The sequence below is a fragment of the Empidonax traillii genome, unplaced genomic scaffold (assembly GCF_003031625.1).
Source record: "Empidonax traillii isolate 1590-97213 ecotype Southwest subspecies unplaced genomic scaffold, ASM303162v1 scaffold1103:size489020, whole genome shotgun sequence".
NCBI classification, from domain to species: Eukaryota; Metazoa; Chordata; class Aves; order Passeriformes; family Tyrannidae; genus Empidonax; species Empidonax traillii.
The window spans coordinates 277,266-294,360 of record NW_020956296.1 but is presented as its reverse complement, the minus strand read 5'-3'; the positions used below and the strand labels follow the sequence as shown (position 1 = coordinate 294,360).

The 17,095-nt window shown below is 50.5% G+C and overlaps 1 protein-coding gene across 2 annotated transcripts in view; it reads right to left on the bottom strand.

Moving 5' to 3' along the window:
• Positions 1-17,095, bottom strand: part of GABRA3 (gamma-aminobutyric acid type A receptor alpha3 subunit) — a 63,250-nt gene that overhangs the window by 32,563 nt on the left and 13,592 nt on the right. For both annotated transcript variants that reach the window (XM_027904910.1, XM_027904911.1), the window contains exon 3: positions 16,903-17,024. In XM_027904910.1, coding sequence (XP_027760711.1) covers positions 16,903-17,024 — 122 coding nt within the window. The remainder of the gene's footprint in view (positions 1-16,902; positions 17,025-17,095) is intronic.

Here is a 17,095-nt window from a genome sequence, read left to right as displayed (position 1 = left end):
GCAGGGCTGGGACCAAAAAGGCATCACATTTACGGGGGGAAACAAGGCTGTCTGCTGCTCTCCATGGGAGCAGCAAGCCTGTTCCCCCCATCCCGGGGTGCTGAGGTATCTTTCCACCCACTGCTGCTGCTCAAAACCCCTGGAACTGCCAGCATTTGCTGTACAGCCAGTTCCCAAGTTGCTGCTCTGTGAGCCATGGTGATTAATTACTACCTACTCTCTGGTGTGATGGCACATCAGTGTCTGTACAATTGCATGTCCTCCAGCCAGACTAGTGAGAAGTCATCCAATCTGTAAACACACACATGCATGTGGTGGCACTTCCAGCTGTGCTTCCCTCCTTTCTCCCCTCAACTTGGATACTCCAGCACGAGGAGTGGAAGCAGTTCAAAATAATTTCAGGGACTCTCTCAAGAGACAGCCAAAAAACAAAGCCACTCCCACGTGAAGGGAGAGATCAGCACGGTCTACAATTACATGTTCTTAATTCTTCAGGGAGATGATGTCTGTGAAAGGCTCAGAAAGACAGCCTGCTGTCCTGGCTCCCCTTTCTTAGCAGGGCCACAGAGAGCTGGAACAATGGAGAGATTTATTCCCTGTCTCACACAGAGTGCTGCAGATGCAGTGCTCTGAGATGACTGCATCCAATGTCCTCTGCAGGAACACCGTGAAGTGACCCAGTCACCACTGGAGAAGGGTTGTCTGGGATCTGTGGCACACTGTCATGTGCTGATGGATGTCTAATTCCTAGGCTCGAACTCCTGGGGTTACATGGGGAAGATCAGGGCAGTTCTTGGAGGAGAAATCCCTGAGGACTCTGCTGATGTGCTGTTGGTGCGCTCGTGGCTCTGACACAGGTCTGAGCTCTCCCCACACCTACACAGCACGTTGGTTACAGAGTTTGGATCATTGCTTAAAGCAGAGGAGTCAGACACACCTTGTTCCTCCTTGCTTCCAGCACACAAGGCATCTGCTTGTCCCTTTTGGGTGAGAAACTGCCCTCCCTCCCTCCCCAGCACTTCCAGGGGTAAACAGCCCAGGGTGGCCCAGTTTTCTTGCTGCCCTGAGCAGGCTGCACTGCCCCTTTGTCTGAAGCCAGGAGGGGTAAGGGGGCTCCAGACATACCTGGCCCTGTGGGTAAATCCATATGTTACTGGAGAAGGTGCTATAGGGTTTTCACACACACACCACTGGTGAAAGGCATTTTCTCACATTTGTCAAGAGTAGGGGGTGCAGGTTAGAGCTCTATCCAGCAGAACAGCCTAGGAGAGATGCTGTTTTACCAGCAGTGGAGCCAACAAACCCTGCTTCCTGCAGACCAGCCTTTCCTCCCTGTTTTTCTGATGCCTATCACCAGTTGATCCCACCTAGTTACCTCTCTCTACTTCGGGTCTTTTTCCACTCAGCTGCCTAATTCCACAAATCTTGCAGGGACTTAAAACATCTCTGAGATATCCACCCTTCTGTCAGCCAACAGGCTCTAAAGCTTAGAGAAGACAAAAGGCAGAGAGATGGATCTGACAAGCCTTACACCATCAGGATTTTAGCCAGGGCTCCTTTCACAAGGCTCAACAGAAGGATGCATTTGGCACGCGTAGTTTAATTTAGCCTTCCCTCGTTGCCCCGTGCAGGCACCCACATGCACATGCTCCTTCTTATCACCGCATTAAGTGACACAAAATCCACATCCAGAGGTTAGAAATCAGGATGTGGGGCGAGTTCTTGATCTCGAGTCCAGGCGGAATAGAAGAAAGAGTCAGAAGCAGCAAGTGCTGGAGGGTGTGCAGTCATGGAGGCTTTACACATACCCCTCATTCTCACACATCCAGACTACAAACACAGACTACAAATTAGCTGTGCTATTTTTGCTGCAGACAGAACTAAGACAGAACGAACAAAGCTGCTGTCGTTGCTATTTTAAGGACTCAGGACACCCTCAGATGCCAGAAAGACAGAGGAGGAATATGCATGTCTGAGCATGCTTTGAGAGGTTCCACTGTGCTTCGAGACCCTGTGGTAATGGAAGAGGGATGCTACATAAACATGTTTGTTATATATTATAAACACAATGAGAAAATGTGTGAATGTAAATTAGCATGCATAATTTACCATTATTCAGTAGTAAAGCCTGCCCTTGATGGCAAAGCCAGAGGCACTCAGGGAAGGGAATCCCTGTTGGTCCCTGTGGGCAGGGGAAGGGCATTCAGACAGCACTGTGTTGCCAGGTGGTACACACAGCTGTGGCCCTGAGAAAACCAAAGCCAGGAGAATTTTTCTGACCACAGGCCTGCAGGATGTCTGCATGGCTGCGTGCACTGGAGACACCAATGGGATCGGGGCAAAAACACCTCAGGATCAGGCAAACCTGCATGTTAACTGCAAACCTCCTGTCTTTTGGGTTGGGTTTGCCTTCCCTCCTCTTCAGGGGTCAATGAACAACATTCCTGTTGACTGTATCAAGGGGTCTTGGTGAACAGCAACCTCAGAGAAAGACTGCAGCAGGTTGTGTTTCCTGTGTAGAGGCTGAGGTTGCAAACACAGAAGAGATGAGGCCCCAGAACAAATCAGCCATGGGGCTCCTGCCTTTGCTACATCCCATCACGTGTGTGTGACTCAGCTGGGAGAGCCAGTCATTAGCCCAGGTTTATGCAGAGCCTGCCTGGACACAGTACATCCCTGAAGCTCCTTCCTCAGGGAGATTGCAAAAAAAAAAATAAAAAAAAATAAATAAATCACTGAACCTTTCGTTAACTCACTCTCAGTAAGTTTTTCTTTAACAGAAATCCCCTCCCAACAGGCCACAGTTGCTTTAAGAGGAGCTGCAAAAACTTCAGATCAGTGCCAGCAACGTCCTAAGCATTTATAAAGCAATTACTGAGCTCTGTAATTCATCAGAGCTCAAGGCAGATCCCCAGCAAGAAGATAAGCACAAAGGTGCAATACAGAGCTGCTACTGCCAGCCTGAGAACCGTTGATATGGAGAAAACAACTGCAAGGAAAAATCATAAAAGCATTCGGGTTGGGAAAGATCATCAAGTCCAGCTCTCAGTCCAGCACCACCACCAGTGTTCACCACTAAGTCATGTCCTCAGGTGCCACATCCACATATTTTCTGAACACTTTCAGGGTGGTGACTCTACCACTGCCCTGGAGGGGCCTGTTTCAAAGCCTGACCACCCTTCAAGTGATGAAATCTTCCCTAATACCCAATCTAAACCTCCCCTGGCACAACTTGAGGCCATTTACTCTCACCCTGGGAGAAGAGCCTGACCCCCACCTGACCACAACCCCCTGTCAGGGAGTTGTAGAGAGTGAAAAGGTCCCTCCTGAGCCTCCTTTTCTCCAGGCTGAGCCCCCCCCTCCACCTTCTCCTCATCAAACTTGTGCTCCAGACCCTTCCCCAGCTCCATTTCCTTCTCTGGACACTCTCCAGCCCCTCAGTACCTTTCCTGTCATCAGGGGCCCAAAACTGAACACAGTATCAATCAAATATCAGTCAAGTGAGAGAAACACTGCACTGCACTAATATTATGTCATTGCAGAGGGAGAGAGAACAAACAAGGTGTCTCAACCAAGTGCAGGAGATTTGCAGGCTGAGCTCTGAGCTCCAGCCCCACCACTGCTGCTCTCTGCACCGTGTGAGCATGCAGTGAATGCAGTTCTGCTGTGCCCAAGCTCCCCCATCTGCCTTTTAGCCCCAGCACTGCCTTCCCGTGCCTCTGACTACATCTTGTTCCAGGTTGCTTTGCAGGCTGAGGATTGCTGGGCCACATGATAGACTGTAGTGTGCAAGAAAAGGAAGGGGAAATAAAAAAAAAAAAAAAGGAAATAAAAAGAAAGTGACTCCTGGGGCTTGCTGTACAGCTCAGAGGAAGGGCCCATTTAATTTTCAAGCCTGTCCCCCGAGGCCAACGCCAGGTACTGAGAGGAAGATACAAGAATACAGAATACCATAGCAGGGAGCAACAGAGTAATTTGCACTCTGGATCCCTTATCCATTATCTCCTGGCTGGCATTTCCTTCAGCAGAGAACTTAATCAGCTCCTCAGACAGCGTGCCTCCAGTGATGCTTCTGGCATCCTTCACCTCCACTCCCAGGGTAAGGCAGACAGACACTCTCCCTTCCTCATGCACCCCAACGTGGTCTCTGCCTGTGGAGCTGCTGAGCTGTGCCAGAGCCCAGCTCTCCTCCCAGCTGTCTCTGCCCTGTCATGCACAGGTCACTGGCTGTGTGGTCAGCGCTCATTTACTCATCAGCAATGCCAATATCCAGCACAAATAAACTTCTCTCCTTCACACGGCCTCGCACCGGCCAATTTAGCATTTCCCCTGGTGCTGCAGGGCTGTCATGTGGCACAACGAGCTCTCCCCCTTCCTGGGCTCCCCCAGTGCCACCCCTGCTCCCAGGGCTGCCACACACCGGGAATGGCACTGGAAAAGGAAGAAAAGAACTGCAGTGGAAAAGAAAGGAATGCACGGACTGCCACGTGCGAATAACTCCTGCTGGGTTTGCTGTCCCAGACTGGCACAGATAAACTGAGGGTTTCTGAAGCACAAGATAAATCCCCAAACACACCCTGTGCCCCTCCATCCTATCCCCTCTCCCCTGCCTTCCCCCAGGCTGCCCAGGGAAGTCCCTGGCTGCCAAAGGGGGCCAGCAAACCCTGGGAGCAGTGGAGTCATCCCCCCAAGGCAAGATGAGCTCGGTCGTGCACTCAGGCTGTTGTTTTATCCCCAAGTGAGCGAAATCGTTTCAGAGGATATTCCTTTATGGCTCTAAATCTCCTCTTCCCCAACGAGCACTGTCTGTCCTGAGGACAGGAAGGCTTTTTCATCGCAGTTACTCACAAAAATTCAGCAACCAATCTGGAATTGTCAGTCCTGCCCACTACACGAACTACGATGTGCTGCATGATACTCTGATGCTCCCATCAGAGACAAGCAGAGGGCAGATGCCTCCAGATGTATGTAGTTTTTAATTTCCTTTGCTGGGGGAAAATGTTTTCTTGTTTTAGTGATGTGTGTTCAAAGCGTTCCAGTTGCCATGGCAACCCTGTGCTTCCACTGGAGATGTCATTTCTCATGCCATCCCTTCAGAATTCGACGTCTCCTAGCAGAAGTTTTGAAGAAACGTCTCTCTTAAATATATATTTATTAGAGACACTGCCTGCCAGTGTGTTTTATTGACACGTTTCTTAGGTGACTCAGCCTACAGAGGAGAAAGCTGTCTCCAGAAATATGCTGCCTGCCAATCTGCCTTTTCTCAGCTTCTGTTTTCAACCAGAAATCTCCTCTCTTTTTCTGCCACATACATATTAGCCAACACCTGCTCCTTTTTTTTTTTTTTTAATTCCTTTCTGTTCCCATCACTCTTGCCCTTGCCCAGCTCTCCAGTAGTGCAAGCACAGCAAGGGGATGTGCCCAACCAGCTCAGCACATGCCAAAAGTACCAGCACCCATCCCCTGCCTGCTGGCACAGGCCCCCTTCTCCTGTAGGCAGAGAGCTTCATTATACATTTGCATGCAGAGAAACCCCCAAAGCATTGCAAAACAGAGATCACTGTGAGAGCCTCTCTGTTCCCAGAGAGCAGCATCAGGAGCATCTGCACCGTCTCTGCCCCTGGATTTCCTCCCTGTGCCATCTGGCTGTAGCCCCTTGGCACCAGGAGCCCTCTGGGAGGGGGTGAGCACATCAGAGCTCTGATCCTGCTCCCCAGCACAGGATGGGGGAAGGATTTATGCCCCAGGTGATATCTGGTGTCATTTGGGCATCCTCATTTCAGTGGCTCCCAGCGTTGTGGTCCCTCCTCTCTGGGCTCCAGGAGCTGAGGGGTGCTGAGATGGAGCTGTGTCCCTGCCTAACCCCTGCCTTCCCTGCCACACAGCCCTTGCCTAACCATCCCAGCCCAGAAATCCCCTGCAGCAGGATGTAACATCCCACCCACAGCAGCTTCCAAAGGTTTTTAACAGGACCCCCGGGGGGAATTTCTATTTCAGGCTGCAGGCGTGGAGAGAACAGAGAGGCCCCTGCAGCCTGCAGGGATGTCCAGCAGGACTCCAGGTACCACAAAGCCCTCAACCCTCACTGGCAGCACTATCAGCACCTCCCAGCTCTGGACAGCTCCTCGGAAGGAGGAGGTACCAGCCCCAGCGAGGGTCCCGGCGGGAAACCACACCAGAGATCCATAACAGAGCTGTAACCTGACAGCTCCAAACTGCCTTCCTTCAGCAGACAAATCCGAGCAGGCAATTTGGGGGGAGCTGAGCAGATCCGGAGGCTGATGGAGCTAATCTCAGGCACGTTTAAATGCAAGGGCCCAGGGAGCCTCCCTCACACCCCACATGATCTCTGGAGCTCCCTGCTGTGCTTAATTCTGAGGTGCAGCCTGCTCGGGGGGGCGTGAAAAGCAGAGGAGAAGGCACAACACTGGGAGCAAACAACACGTGGCAGCTCCAAAGTCAGGACAATGGCCCTCAGCAAAGCCATGCACCAGCCAGACAGCAGCTCCTGTTCACCCCACGGCTTGGAAACCACACGGGTTAAACGTTGCTGGTGTCCCTCAGAGAAGTTTAGAGACATTTCCTTAGCCCAGCCTCCAGCAGGGACACACGGGCTCAGGGGACGCTTCTTGCTGACTCCAGACTTCACATGAATTGTACCGTCCCTCCAAGCCATTAATCAAACGTCTTCCACTTGCATTTTTATTGAAAATCAATTTAATAAAGTAGGTGGGAGTCCACACGCTTCCATAACATCAGATAAATATTCATGGGCGCTTACACTGCTTTAGCTAAATGAGTTTTTTTTTAAATTTAACCGGTGCAATTTCCTTTTTTCCTTAATATATATCTTGGCTCGCCCTTGTTCGGGGACAGAGGCGAGGTGGGACTCAGCCCTGTGCTGGCACAACAAGGAACACTCCTCTGCTGTCGAGCCAGCACCTTTGGGCAAGGATAATGTCATCCATAATTGGAAATACCAGCCTGCTGGGGTCAGCATCACCCGGAGCAAATCCCCAGACGGGAATTCAAAAAGCACCATTTGGAGTTGAAAATTCATTCCCGGCCGCCGAGAGCGTGGCCACCATTTTTACCTTGGCGCGTGTGTGCTGCTTGATTTCCGCTCCTCCCTCCCCGTTCGAGCAGCCTTTGTGCTCCAACAGCCACAGCTAATGAAAGCCCTCGGAAAATGCATCCCCCGGGGGCTCCTTGAAAGGGGGGTGGTGGTTAAAAGGCTTCCAGCTACCCAAGTACACAATACACCAGTGAAAGAACACCCACTCAAAACCTGTGAGCCCTCAGAGAAGGGACGAGCACACCGAGCTCGGCCTCGCTGAGACAACCTCACTCTGCAGCCCCGGGGAGGGCAGCCTGACCCCTCGCTCCCGGGGGGGGGGGAAACTGAGGAGCAACCCCAGCTGAGGCTCCTCACTGCTGTCCTCCTGCCCAAAGGCAGCTATCAGAGTCCAGACTGAAGCAGGGAAAGACCCGACACATTGATCAAATTTAGGAGAAGGGCGGGATCCAGACAGCCCCTATCACTGAGAGGTTTTATAGCATCTCCCAGCCCTTTGTTCACTGGAGCAGCGAGGAGCTGCGGCTCCCAAAAAGCAGCAATGCAGGGCAGTTCACCCAGCGCCAGGATTCCTGTCGTGTCATCCCAGTGATACCCTGGATCTCCAAAGGCAGAGCTACAGAAATCGAGCGCATCATCATCATCATCATCACTTTGCCTCTGTTATTAACGCAACCTGACTTGTTTTCATCGTTACAGCCCCGACCCGATTCCCCCCGCACGCGCTCTCCCCACAGCAGCTCGGATCTCTGGGCAGCCTTTGCTTCCCCTGTGCTTTAATGACATGAAGGTTGTGACTAGCCCTGCAGACAGGCACAGATAGCCCGAGAGCAGGGCACGAACAGCCCAGCCCTCCCTGCCCCGTGCGCTCCCGGGAGTCGCATTTCCCACGCCCCAGCCCCTGGGGGCGTGGGTGGTGTGAAGACTCATGGAATCCACCAAGTGTCACCAGGATAATTTTCTCCTTATCCCCAGAAGCTACTGATGCAGCAGAGGTGGGCAATCCCCGCTTCCTGATGTCATGAGATAGTCTAGTCACTCCTCTCCTCCCAAAACACAGCACTGACTGCTTCTCCTGCAAGCCTCCAAGCCTGCTGATTCCTCTGATTTCCCCCCCTGTTAAGACAGCAGCCGTCCTCCAGAGAGATCACCCTTGCTGGAGACAAACTGCCTGTCAGCAAAGAGCATTAAATACAGGGTATCATATTTGACAGATAATGGCACGCTTTTAGGTTTTTTTCTCTCTTGGATGCAGGTCACACCGCTAATGTCATCTCCAAAAGCTGAAATCCTACATGTGAAAAGGTAAAGCTTAATTGCCTTGAACAGCAACTCTTGTATTGACTCCAACATAAGGCCCATAAATATTAATACAGCTATATTTAGACCCTTTCAATTATACATACAAAATTGAACATCTTTCTGGGAACAAATCAGTCGGGATAGCGTTTGGATTTTTTTTTTCCTTTTCCCTTTTTAATGCATTCCGCATCAAAATAATAATTCCAACAGAGCTAAGGCTTTAAAAAAAAAAAAAAAAATTGAAATCACCACCACCAAAACCAGTGGATGGAGGCAGAGGCTTACAGATATTTTCAGCTGGCTCAACCAACTCGCTCTGGAGATATCCAGTGGCACTTTCATACTCCTAACCTCATCCCTGCCCCACGTGGTTCCCCTCTTACTTGTTAAATTCAGTCCCTTTTCTGGCTGGCAGTAAATGGGACCCACTAAAGGTGTGTGCACAGAAGGACACACACGGGGAACCAGCCCAGCCTGGGACCTGCAGGGGGGGATGCTCGAGAGGACAGAGGTCCCACCCCAGCATGGCCATGCCCACACAGTGCCTTCTGCTCTTAAAGACCTTCTCCTTTGTATAAAAATCACATCCACTTCACTGATTTGCAAATTAATTATACATCGCTTTCCTTGCCAAAGTGGACTTAATGGTATTAACATTACATGACAAAGAGAAGCAATCAGAGAGCTCCTCTCATAATGATGGCTAGATTGATCAAGAAAGAAGAAAGGAGATTTCGTGCTTTTGTTCTTGAACCCTTCCTCATGAAAGCAGACAAGACCCTTTTCCAGGAAAAGGCTCTTTCAAAACCTCAGGTGAGACCAGGTGCATCTCTCCAAAGGGAAGAGCTCTAATCTTCCATGCACAAAAGCCTGTCATTCAATTCCCACATGTGCACAGACACTTTGCAGAAAGCAAAATTTGTGGAAGAAAGATTTTGCACCTTCCTTTTTTTTTTTTTTTTTTTCTCTTTGCAAGACAGTGGCCTTAACTGGCCACAGTGACATCCACAGTTTTCGAGGGATATGCCTTCAGGTGAGTAAGCAGGACTGCAAGACACCTGAGCTGGCCTGGATGGATGCAAACAACTCCCTCAAGAAGAGCTCAGAAGGACGCAGAGAGCCTTGCACAGAGCCTCTGCTGCTGTACACACCAAATGGCTGTGGCTTGGGGGGCGTCATTTCGCTCCTCAGATCCTTCCCTCAGCCAAGTTCTTTGTGTCAGAACCAATCCTTCCAAACCAGGGCCGTCTGAAAGGCGTTTTGCGATGCCGGAACAGCATCTCGACTTTGGAGACGCAATTTACTCCACTCCAGTCGTGAATCGCTCCCTCCACTAATGCAGTCTGAGCTTTGTCATCAACAGGATTTTCCAGTAGATTTCAGGGAGGGGAAAAAAAAAAAAAAAAAAGGCACATGCTTCTCCTATGCCTGTTGTTCTCAACAGTTTGGTTTAAATTATGTTCTTCCTGAAGGTAAAGTGAACGGGGTGTCCTTTCCTCACAATGCAAATTGCAGATTAAACACTCTCTCTCTAGGCTATACTCTGTGCCTACAATTGCCAGTACTCAAGAAGCACTCTTTTTCTTTTCTTTTTTTTTTTTTAATAAATATTAGCTGTACATCACTCAGAGGCAGATTTTTTTTTAAAAAAAGCCACAGGTTAGGACACAAAGAAATCATTACATGAAACTCCTGCCCCGCCAGGTGAGAGTTTTGTCACTTACTGCAACAAGGTGAGTATTTCTCTCTGACTTTTAACAGCATTTGGTTAAGGGACCCTGCACAGTTTAGCCTCATAGTCTTGCAGCAGCTCCCTCCCCAAAGCCCCTGCACCTTCCAGAGCCTCAAGAATGCTCCAATATTTTTATGTAATCAAACAATAACCTTTAAACAAATGGAACAGCATTAACTAGCTAACAGGTCTGAATCAGCAGCATTAATCCCCCCCTCCACAGGGGCTCAGATAGATGTGATTGCTTCTTCCAGATGGATCAGGGCTGAAATTCAACACCAACACGATCAATGACTTTGCCTCATCAGACATAATCAGTGCCTCTGGATTACTACACAAACTGCTGAAGACATTTTATCCTCTAGCTCAAAGAATAAAATAACTGCTGTTTCCTCAATATTTGACCAGTTGTTTCACCATCAGCTTCCCAGAATAAACCAATTAAAGTTGTTTTCAAACTCTAAAACACCCAATAAAAAAAAAAATCTTATTTCACGATCCATATCAAAGACACATTATAAATCCTTTACATGAGACTAAACGAATGGAAACTCTAATAAAGGAGTAGCTGCCATAGTCCAACAGATCAATAAAGACATCCTCACAAGCAGTTTATAGCCATCTATAACATCATCTACTAATGTTCTTAAAACAATCTAACACATGTTCAACACGCCGAAACATCAGCTCTCCCCTTCCAAAGTCATTATAAACAAACATCAACACGCACCCACCAGCTTCCCCTCGGGCAGGATCAGCTGCCCAACATTTGCACTGGTTCACTGCAGGTGTCTGAGCAAGCGCTGAAGCTCTGAGGTGTTACTCCAGCAGAAATTACTGGGGCAAAAATTCCTCCAGATGGCTTCACTTCCCTGCAAGAATTTCTCACCCTTTGGGGAAAATCTTCTTGCCTACATGTGTGGCTGGTTCAGCAGCTGGGGGGGCTCCTCACTGGGAGCACACTCAGCAAATGAAGGCACCAGATTAAAAAAAAAAAAGCATCCAAGGGAGCGTGAGGAACACCTTCCCTTCACAACCCTGCAGCCTGGGGGCTTGCTTGGGCCTCTCTGGAGAGCCCAGGAGGGGCTCAAGGACAGCTCTTGGTGGACTTTGGCCACACAGCTGGCCCACGAGAGGGTGGCTGGGCAGGGTCCCACCATGGGGGTCCTCTCACAGCACTGTGGTGGCACAGACAGCACGAGGTGCCCCCGAGGGACCTGGCACCGACCTGAAGCCCAGGTGCTGCTTCCACACCCAAAGCCCTCCATCTCTCTTCACAGTGTGTTCCTGGCCCCTCTGGAGGGTTTGTGATATCCCTGAAGCTTTGATACAGGCTTGGTTGCCCCAAGCACACTCCTAACTTATTTAAGAGAAGACTTTTCCCCCTTAGGCACAGCTGTCAAAGCTCCTCGCTCGCCCTGCGACGTGTGCCAGCCTCTCCACACAGAGCTGCAACCACCAACACAACTGGGACTTCTGCACCACACAGGAGAGCACCAGGGCTGTGCAAATCCGTGCCAGAGCTGCCTTTGGAGAGCTGCCCCCGAGGGGAAGACAACCCTTTTTTTTTTTTTTTAATTCATTCACAGATTAACTTAACAAGTTCGACGAGACAGAGCGGGGTCCCTGTTGCCCAGAAAGGTAAATAGAAGAAAATGCTGCTCAGGCAATGCCTCAGCTCCAAATTAAAACTCATCATGGAATCTCAGACAAAGACAAAAATCTGAGATAAGACATGGATTTTTTATTTTTTTTTCCTAAGGATCAAATTCCTCCCTGGAGTAATCAGTAGAAGGCATGAAGTCAGATCAGAGAAAAGAGATGAGAAGTTGGGAGAAGTAGAACAATAAGACAGAAAAACAGATGAAACGCAGTCGTGAAACCCTAGAAATCATAACAAACCACAAAGGACCACTGGGTTTGTCATCTAATGTTTGTCTCACACAAACAGCAGATCCAGCCAATGTTTATGACAGACTGCAGGCAGCTTCATTGGGCACAGCTGAGAAAAATGAAGATCTCAAGATCCTCATTCAGTCCCAGCCCGAGGCAGGGACAGCTGAGGACCAGCTCTGTTCCAGCAGGGAGTGGGACAGGATTCTGCCACTGCCACTCAGGTGTCCCCACACCACAGGCAGTGCCTGATGCTTCTGCCCAGGGACCAGGAGCAGAGCTGCCTCCTCCCCTCTGCCCACCCTCGAGCACCAGAAGGCTGGGCAGCTGCAGGCTGCAGCTTCACATGAACCCAAAGGGCTTGTGAGGGTCCCTTCTCCTGAGATTTCCAACCTATCCACAGGGAAAAAAATGGGCAATTTCAACATTTCACCCGGATTTTAGGAAAGAAAATTTCTGTAAACTTCAATCTGGACAATTTAACAATTTCTACTACTGTTACAGGTTATTCTCACTGCAAACAGATTTCTCCTTTGACCTTGCCAGGCAGACAAAGCCTCGCTGTTTCATCTTGGAGAGCACTGTACTTTCAAGAGAAGCTTCTTGCACCAAGTGTACCTCAGGTGAATCCTCAGCCCTGGGAAGCAGGCAGTCTCTGGCTGAGCTGGAAAAAAACCCTACCCTGATTTTCTAACAGCTTTGGAAAGGTCCCACACACCTCCTCCCCAAGCTCCCTGTTAACTTTCAATTTGCAAAGATTAAAAGGATTCTTGAGGCTGTAAGGAAAGAAAAGCCTGGAAATGTCCCTTCTTAGACATTCAAAAATATCTCTGTTTCAGTTGCAGCACAATGGGCCCAAATTTCATCAGTTAGGAAATAAGGTACAGGGGGCAGAGCTGCACAGGGAGCATCACTGCCCCCTAAACCCTCAACCACCACATCCCTCCTCGTGTTCACTGTGCTGGACATCACACTGGCTGTGTAAGGATTGTAGCAGTTCCACCACTCCTGACAGCAGCAGGACACACAGGGTATTTCTGTTCATCACCAGCCAGTCTTGGAGGATCACTCGTGGTCTCATCACTTACATCCCACTCCTTGACCACCTCTTCCTTCTGGGTACAGGATGTCTCTCCCTTTGTCAGCCAGTTCTGCCTCTTTTTCCCGGCCACATCTCCTCTCTCCTACTCTCCAAGCAAGGCGAGCTCCAGGTGCACAGCTGAGGCCTCCCTGTGTGCCAGCTCTGCAGGGAGCCCCAGCAAGAAGAACCTGAGAGCTGTAAGTGGCTGGTTCCCCCTGCAGCCCCTCAGGGCTGGGCACAGGAGCCGTGTGCCTGCACAGCTCCAGCCCAGGAGCAGAGGCCAGTGCTGTCCCCAGCAGCTCTCTCCATGGAACAGTTTCTTACCCTACAGGGTTGGCCATGATGACAGATGTCTGCATCCCCTCAGGGTCCGTTTCTGTTCCTCTCCTGACTTAATAACCAATCTGCCCCCGTGTTTTCCCAGGGGAAACACAGGTTGTGTGCTGATAGTTCCTTCCTCTCCTCCCCCACTCTGAGTCTTGTAACATCATCACTTTATGCAGCTTCCCCTTCCCCAAGCCCAGACTGTCTGTCAGTGGTCATGAGGCCAAAGAAAAGGCTCAGCTCTGTTCCTTAGCTGGCAGAGACAGGGAGAAACCTTCTACCAGCCACAGAAGATTTCTCTGGGACACCAGTGGTTGTGTCCCCAGTTCTACAGGGTGCTACTGCAAAAAAAGAGTGGTCTGACAGTCACTTTCTCTCCCCTGGCCCCCCTTCTTTCCTCTTCTAAGCCAGCCTGGAGTGTGCTCATAAACCTCTGCTTGCCTCAAGACAGCGAGGACTCTGAGCTAGAGAGGATGCCCTGAGTCAGCTCCCAGAGGCAGGAACGGCAGCAGGGCCCAGGATTACCCTCACCTGGAGCCTGGCTCTGCAGCACTGGGAAGTCCCAAGCAGCCTCAGCACTGGTTTGCTTTAGTCTGTGTCTGCAGCATCCTGGTAGGAAGAGGAGCTCTGGCATGGGAGCTATTAGAGTGGGTGGCAGCAGATGGTGAAAACAGAGGGGATAAGAAAATAAATACAAAGAGGCTATCTTGAGGGGAGAAGTCACCACATTAACACTCTGTTGCTTACACAGTGTCTTTCCCCAAAGTCTAAACAAACACTGCTCTGTTCCCGGCACAGGCACCCAGCTCACAGCCCCGAGAGGAGCTGCAGCACACCCAGCCCTTCGTATCCCAGCTGTTTGCAGGGGGATCTGGCTCATCCAGAGCAGGGAACCCAGCCAAGGAGGGATGTTGTGTGTCCTGCTTTGGTCAGTTCATCTTTCCATCAGCCTGTGTGTGGTCACAGGGCCACCACACCTGCCCTTTCCAGGGACACCAGAGTGGGACTTTGGTGCTACCGATGGATGCTCTTCCCTGACGCCTTCAGAAAAGCAAGTGGATGATATTCCTTAGGGAAATGGGGAGAGCCAGTGCTGGGTCTGTCTGCAGGGACTGCCCAGTGCTGCCTCACAGGGAAGCTGATGTCCCCTGTCAGTCACCGAGCAGCACAGCTGCTCAGCTGAGGCAAAACCATCACTCTCACAGATCCCACACAGCCTTGGACAGCAGGAGCCCACCCCTTGCTGATTATCACCCCAGGCTCTTCCATCAACCCCTAAGTCTGGAGGCTGCAGCAGGACCATTTCTGCCACCAGCAGCATTGGGAAGGTCTTTCCCTTCCTGAGAGAACTCCAAAGGTTTGGCCTTGGGGAAAACAGGTCCAGCCAAAAGCGGGGAGAGCCTGGCTCACCAGGCTGCCCCACAAGCAAACACAACTCACTGCCAGCCCCCCCAAACTTTTAACCCTTGCCAAAACCTCCCATCTGGGTCCACAAGACTGCTCTGCCAGGGGAAACCAGAGGTGAAAGCAGTCTTTAAACATACAGTGGTTGGTTCAGGCAAAGGCAATTTATTATGTTAAGCACGTTGTTAAAGGATCTAAAGCAACAGAGAAAAGATGTTCCAAGAAAGGTTTTAACTTCCCCAGCAAGGGGCTCCTGGGAGTCCTCTTGTTAATGCTTTGCATGGGTTTGTCTGCAATTGAGCCTACGGTGAACATAAATGCCCCCTCAGTCCCCTTTCAGAACTCATTTCAGTTAAATCAATACAGCCATCGGGGAGACTCGAGGAAGCAAAGCTATTAGTGGGACCACAGTTAATTCTGGGGGAAAGAAACAAGCAACAAAAGCAATAAAACTGATGGATTGCTTATGCAGACACAGTAACTCTTTCCTGCCCGGCTCCTGCAGCATGTCAGAGACGAGGATGCTCGCTGCAGAAACCCTCCTTCCCCAGGTCTGGCATGGTCTCTGCTGGGGATCAAAGTTCTCCTGGACAGGTGCAGGGCAGAGGGCTGTGGCACAGAGGTGGGCATGGGGCTGGGAAGGGACATCAAAGCTGCTCTGAGCAAGGGAGGGTGCAATTCCAGGCTAGCACTCTAACACCAGAGCCCCCATCAGCATGCAAGAGCCCAGGAAAGGTTGTTCCCAAATTCTCTTGGCAGTGGGACCTTGAGAAAACAGGGGAGCACACGGTGACTCCAGCTTTGGGTGGAATTTGGGGTCCAGCAGCACACCTTTGCAGGCGAGCAGGAGAGCTCAGAGCAGGGCAGGGACGTCTCCTCAGAGGCCCCAGTGACACACCCCAGTTGTCAGCACCTGAGAAGGATCAACTCTGCCACAGCAACGCACCAAGAAACCACCCAGGCCTACATCTCCCTCATCTCAGCTCCCATCTGTCTTCCCCACTCACCTCCCCATTTTTTCTGCCTCCTTGTACCATGCTAACTGAAGCCATAAGCACTAGGTGGGAAGGTGGCTACTGTTGTTTTGCTTTCTAAAGCTCCTTAAACAACTGCAGGTGCTTGGAGAGAACCTCAGCAGAAGCAGCAGCAACAACAGCAGCAGAGTTAAACACAGCTCAGGAGGCAGCAAAGCCCGGGTGACTGCCCGGTGTTCAGAGCTTGCCAGGTGACAGCTACACGAAAAATAACTGAGAAGGTGTCAAGATAGAGGCTCTGTAGCAAAGCAAACTGACTAGAAAGCAAACCCAACAAGAGCTGAAGGTCCTGCAAACTGGTGGTATAGAATCATAGAATCAGGTTGGAAAAGACCTTTAGAGAATCAAGTCCAACTGGCAGCCCAGCACCACCATGTCCTCAAGTGCCACATCCAGATGTTTTTGAACGTTTCCAGGGATGGTGACTCTGCCATTTCCCTGGGCAGGCAGTTCTGGTGCTTTACAACCCTTTATGTGAAGAAATTTTTCCTAATATTCAATCTAAGCCTCCCCTGGTGCAACTTGAGGCCGTTTCCTCTTGTCCTGTCTGTTGTTACCTTGGAAAACAGACTGACCCACACCTGGCTGCAACCTCCTTTCAGGGAATTGTAGAGAGGGAGAAGGTCCTCTCTGAGCCTCCTTTTCTCCAGGCTGAGCCCCCCCCAGCTCCCTCTCATCAGATTTGTGCTCCAGACCCTTCACCAGCTCCACTGCCCTTCCTCTGGACAAGCTCCAGCCCCCCCACGCCTTTCTTTAATTTCTGAATGTATCAGCATTTCTGAAATGCTAATGCCTATAAAATAGTAGCAGTAAGTTTATTCATAGCTGCTCCATCTACAGGCCTGTCACTGTAATGTCACAGGGACTTGCACTTCCCATCCCACAAGATAAAAACCAACACACAGACTCCAAAGGGGGAAACCAGCCACAGACCGACTCTGGCATGGAACCAGCCTCTCCTCCTGACAGCACCAGACCTTTTAATAAGTCATCTGCACTGCCTCTCATTTCTAGAGCCACACAGCTGTGGGAAGCATCATCTCCCCACCCAACTGACCTCCAAGTCCAGGTCTCAGGCGGTTGTCGTATCCATCCAACAGCCTGTCCAGGATGCGGGTGAAAATGGTGATGTTATCTTTGCTGTCATCCACGACGTCCGAAACGTGCTTCTGAGAAAGCCTGGCACACGGGGAGGGGAAGAGAAGAAGGGAAAAACATCATCAGGAGAGAGACCTGCCTTCAGAGCGCGT